The 5388-nt window shown below is 32.7% G+C and overlaps 1 protein-coding gene and 1 pseudogene across 1 annotated transcript; one reads left to right on the top strand and one right to left on the bottom strand.

The window, feature by feature from the left end:
• The first annotated feature begins 1554 nt into the window (after positions 1 to 1554).
• LOC149560065 (putative expansin-A17) lies at positions 1555 to 2594 on the top strand. The gene is made up of 3 exons (XM_089823534.1): positions 1555 to 1684; positions 1872 to 2193; positions 2285 to 2594. The coding sequence occupies exons 1-3, from the start codon at positions 1555 to 1557 to the stop codon at positions 2592 to 2594; spliced, it is 762 nt and encodes a 253-aa protein (XP_089679660.1).
• Positions 2595 to 3482: 888 nt separating this feature from the next.
• On the bottom strand, positions 3483 to 3876 carry LOC149560064 (heavy metal-associated isoprenylated plant protein 39-like; annotated as a pseudogene).
• Between the last annotated feature and the right edge of the window lie 1512 nt (positions 3877 to 5388).

The raw sequence follows: 5388 nt of genomic DNA, 5'->3' as shown, positions 1-5388 counted from the left end.
AAAAATAAAAAATTTGAAGTGTACAATAACTGTCTACTTAGATAAGCAAAAGTTTGTAATGTATATTAAAATTTAAGTCAAAAGTTTACAATGTTTCTCAATTGTTAAATGATTAAATGACTCTCTTCCTTCTTATCCCAAACCCAAAGGTTATTTTATAGTGTTAAAAATGTCATAAATATAAATAATTTTTATTATATTATTTCATTATTAAATAAAAAAATAGATCCTTGTGAATTATATATAAATAAGATAAATTATTTCCATCGAAATAAATAAAAAGAAAATAACAATACACAAAATTAGATCAAAATAAGAATATCTCCCAAAAAAACAAATATAGCAAATCCTAAGCAGGCACCGTCGATTCCACGGAATAAAGGATTTATAATACACATACCTCTCTTCTCCTTCACAATAAGTTTGAAATTTATTAATTATTATTAGATTTCAAGTTGATGAATCTGATGAAGTTCTTCTTCTTATCATTGACAAAAAAATAATTTTAGTTTTAAAATTTTGGTTGGTAAGGTCAACATTACCCGAACTGCTGATACTTATAACTTCAAGGGGAAAACATGCCAATTATAACTGGTTTGATACTAATTTATCCATCGAACTTGTTGATAATAGTTTAAATCGTTTATAGTTAACTATTCTTGAAGAAACTATTTTTAATTATTCCCAAATATATTGTATTCTATTCTGTTTAATTTTAGTTTTTTTTTTCTGTACACTGGTTCTGTTAATGGTAAATGGATTGTCAAACAGTTTGATATTGAGATTATGCTATCAGATGAAAATTGAACTTCTTGTACAATGTGAATCCTTTTTAATATATTAGTGTAGAATTCTGATAAATGAGAGCGGTGACTTGAATATGAATATAAAAGTTACTATGGTTTGTAAGCCTTCAAATGAATCATATCCATAAATTGGCAACTCATTGACATTGGATTGGATTAGGTTTTATAGGTATAATAAGAATTGTTTTATTATATTAAGTATTCTTTAATTTAACCTTAACTTAGATTTTACAATAGTCATCAGAGACATCAGCCATGTTCTCTGTTGCTCAAAGACGGTATTGCTTGGCTAAAAATAGGGCACCAACAGAGGAGCCGCCAAAGAAGACAGAAAATGTAATGTTAGAATATTAGCTATACCTCGTGCTCCAATTGACTTCAGATTATAAAACAATTCCTTGACAGATCTTACATGTGCTAAGAGTTTTAAAAGCTATATAGTTAGACTTGTTCATGAAGCTATTGCTTATTCAGCTTCAATAGATTTTACAACTTATCTATGGGGTAGAAAATGACACCACGAAAATGACATTGAGTTGCTTCTAAATCCAGTGACTCCTGTACCTTTGGTACTTGTGCGTTGAATTTAGTGCCCCAAGCTGCTCTTTGTACTTTTATCTTGATGCTTTTCCTAAGGTTAAAGGTTGAACTCTCCAGAAAATGTTGTTTATATATATGAAGGCTATGATTGGAAGAGAAATCATAACTGTCTTTACAGTTTGTTGCGTATTTGAAGACTGCAAAAGAAATGGCAACGATGAAAATGATGAGTGTGGTGTGTGCATTAGCATTGTTTATCCTAAAAGCAATGCTAGTTCAGGGTTGGACTGCAGGCCATGCTACATTTTATGGGGGGAGTGATGCCTCTGGAACCATGGGTTAGTTCCTTAGCTATTCTTCTATGGTTCAATGAAGTCATTGGCAAAAGAATTACTTATCATTGTCATTGTCTTGTTTGGAGATTATTCATAGCCTAATTACTATTTGCGCGTTGATATAGTTTCATTGTTTCTTGCTTTCAAGATCATATGAAGTTAAAAGTAGGTTGTGTTTGTTTTGTTGCAGGTGGTGCTTGTGGGTATGGTAATATGTACAGTGCAGGATATGGAACAAATACTGCGGCTCTAAGTAGTGCTCTGTTTAACAATGGGGCTGTATGTGGAGCTTGCTATCAAATTAGATGTGATGCTAAAAAGGTTCCTCAATGGTGTCTGCCTGGCAAGTCCATTATAATCACTGCTACTAATTTCTGCCCACCTAATAGTGCTCTGCCAAATGACAATGGAGGATGGTGTAATTTACCTCTCCAGCATTTTGACATGGCACAACCTGCCTTCCTGCAGATTGCCAAATACAAAGCGGGAATTGTACCAGTTGTTTATAGGAGGTATGTAATTTTTCTTCCTCTTTGCACAAAATTTGTTGTGGAAAAGATGTGAGCAATAGATGTGTATTGAACACGATGGGATTCATTGCAGGGTTCCATGTAAGAAGAGTGGGGGAATCCGTTTTACCATAAATGGAAGAGATTACTTTGAGTTAGTGTTGATAAGCAATGTTGGAGGAAGGGGAGATATTACAGCAGCTTGGATTAAAGGTTCAAACACTGGATGGCAACAAATGAATAGAAACTGGGGAGCAAATTGGCAAAGCAATTCATACCTAAATGGCCAGAGTTTGTCATTTAGAGTGATGAGCAGTAATGGAAGAATTATCACCATGTACAATGTGGTTCCTTCCAACTGGCGATTCGGACAAACATTTTCTTCCTCTGGTAACTTCAGATAGATGTTCATTTCTAACAATTGTTGTGATTATAGCCAATGTAAGAGTCCCTAAAATAATAAGTTTGTCTTTAATACAGAGTAGGACGTCCTACGTATTGAGGATTTCACTCCACTATAATATGTTAGTAAATAGCCCGCCAAGGGAATAAGTTCAGCTAAGATTCATGGTGTTATTGTAAATGTAAGGGTCATGTCCTCTAATAAGGACTTGTGTTGAACTAATCGAATTCAAAATCTTGGAGTTTTCAGATTTTGTGTTTGTATTTGAAAATATTTTAAATTAAGATATTTAAGTGTTTTGATCATATTTTGTATTGATAATTGTTTTTACAGGAAGGGATTTTTGTTTTTGAAATAAGCAGCAGTAAGAAAGAAAGTATTGAGTTTTTTTTCTAAAAAATAAAGTTATTCAAATTTAAAGTAAGTTATAATTTTAAAGATATCAAGAGAGATCAAATATATAGAAATAAAATAAAATAAAGAAAAAGATAGATAAATTAAAGAAAAAAGGAATAAGTCTATTAAACATTAGTTGTTAATTAAGCTTATCTCAAAAAAGAAATTTATTTTCTACTAATAGTTCAATAATTCTTTGATTGAATTCTTAACATGGTACATAAGGACCAACATAATCCTATCAAGAAAGTCACATAGACTTTAATTATTCATAACCAAGACACAATCCTTAGTATGTCTTCCATTATAAAATATCAATCAAGTTGCACACAAACTACATGATGGGACAACCAAAAGGTACCTAATATATCTCTTAGATTGACTTAAGACTTATCCTCAACTAATAATAATATTTTGACCACTGAAACCAATTTCAAGAATAATGGGAGAGCTATTTCCATATTGTACGGACCAAACAGGCAACACCCAAAATCTACTTGGTAATTAAGCATTTAAATTTTAACCAATCAAGTTTCACAATTTTCGGTGTTTCTGGTTATTTCTCATCCATTTTCACATCTATCTTCTCATCCTTCTTCTCGTCTTTTTTCTCCACCATGGCCGGACCTACGCTGAGCAGATCTGCGTGGCCAAATCCGAATTACAGGGTCTGCTTCCCCAATTACAGTGATCTTGTTTTCTGGCGTGTCCACAGCCACTGAATTCACCCCTGCAATGTCAATTTTTAATCGTCAAACTATGGCTAGGGTTAGAGTTTGAAAGAAATTGAAAGAAAAACACTCTGTAAATACCTTCACCGCTGCAACGACCTTCAAAGCCTTTCTCTTGCTTCTCTCGTCCTCGATCGTCAGTTTCAACACCATTTTCTGCAAAGTTTGAAGAAAGGTTCAGATTTGAACATGGATTCAGGAGCCGAAATCACATTTAGCTAAGTGAGCAGTAGAGCGTACCTTCATTTTAGTAATCTTTGGAGAAGATTTTGCTCACAGAAATGGGCACTACACAAGCATGGAATTGTACACACTAAGGTAGTGCATACAACTTACAATGATACAGTTAATAAACTTGAGGTCTAACTGGATAAAATTAGTTCCAGTTAGACTTTTTCGAAACAAATCTTGCAGCTGATAACAATTTCTCGAACACAAAAGGTTATACTTGTGATTTATCTGTTCGGGAGAGTTCTGAGGCTTTTGGCGATTGAGGTCTGATTAAATTAGTTCAACTCAAAGTATCTTGCTGAAAAACGTGGTGGGCACAATTTTTGATTAATATCATGATTTTTTCAGCTCACCTTGGGCTGGTTGCCATTATTTTTTTTGGCAACATATTAAGAGTTTGTTTACAATTATTTCTTTTATTGGTAAAAACTATCTAGTAATATTAATACATAAAAGACACAGATTGCTCATCATGTGTGCGAATATTCAGAAGGCCGTTACAAATTAGGATATGACAAGTAGAGTTAAATGAAACAAACATTTTTCCAGAGCATAAATGAATTTTGAAAATGTGAGTTCTGAAACTTATAGAAGGTCTGTGTTACAGAAAAAATCGAACACCAAGAAATTTAAAATATATAAATTCAAACAAATAGTTAGATGATATATGCATGAAAAACATTTCTTTATTATATTCTACATCTATCTATGTTGCTTATTTTCAAAGGTTAGTCTTTATAGATGAGGTTATGCATGACATGCCAACATGAATTACACAGAATACAACAACTGTAAATCAGCAAAAAAGTAAAATGTTTCCAAAATCATCTTCAATAGTATTGGAACAAGAAGATTCAATTCTAATAGCTCCAACCATGAGCAGAGCTCCATCATCCTTGACATAAAATGCAATTTAAAAACTGTTCAACAAGGATTTTCAGAATCCATTTCCTAATCATTTGTTCTACGTTAAAAAAGAAGATAAGAAAGCAGAAAAGTTAGATCCTAAAGGCCTTCTGTGATTCCAATTAATTTTACTTTCCCAAATGAATAAGTATGTGCTACAATTCTTTTCTACCGCTGAAGAGATTGTCACTTATTATCAACATAATTTTAATTGTCTAGTGTTTATCTTGGGCAACTTTTAATTAGATTATCTAAATATTTTATTTTATTAAAGAGTCTCGAGGGTCATGTAGGACCTGACTGCCTCCTAATAAAACCAGGTTGCAAAATTCAAGACTAACTAGAGTTGGTGAGTCCCAAAATTAGTTGGGTTAAGCGAGTCCTAGAGACTTTGAACTGGTTAATGGGAACTCTAGTGCAGACTCACCAAAACTCGAGCTTGAATCTTAGTCGTTAGAATCGATCCAGAAAGTTGAGAAAAAAAAAAGAAAACAAAGAAAACAAGAAAAGCAAACATCAAACCTTCAATGA

The sequence above is a fragment of the Cupressus sempervirens genome, chromosome 4, assembly GCF_028749045.1.
Source record: "Cupressus sempervirens isolate cs-2001-9-10 chromosome 4, ASM2874904v1, whole genome shotgun sequence".
Lineage (NCBI taxonomy): Eukaryota > Viridiplantae > Streptophyta > Pinopsida > Cupressales > Cupressaceae > Cupressus > Cupressus sempervirens.
This window is presented reverse-complemented; position numbering and strand designations above follow the sequence as displayed.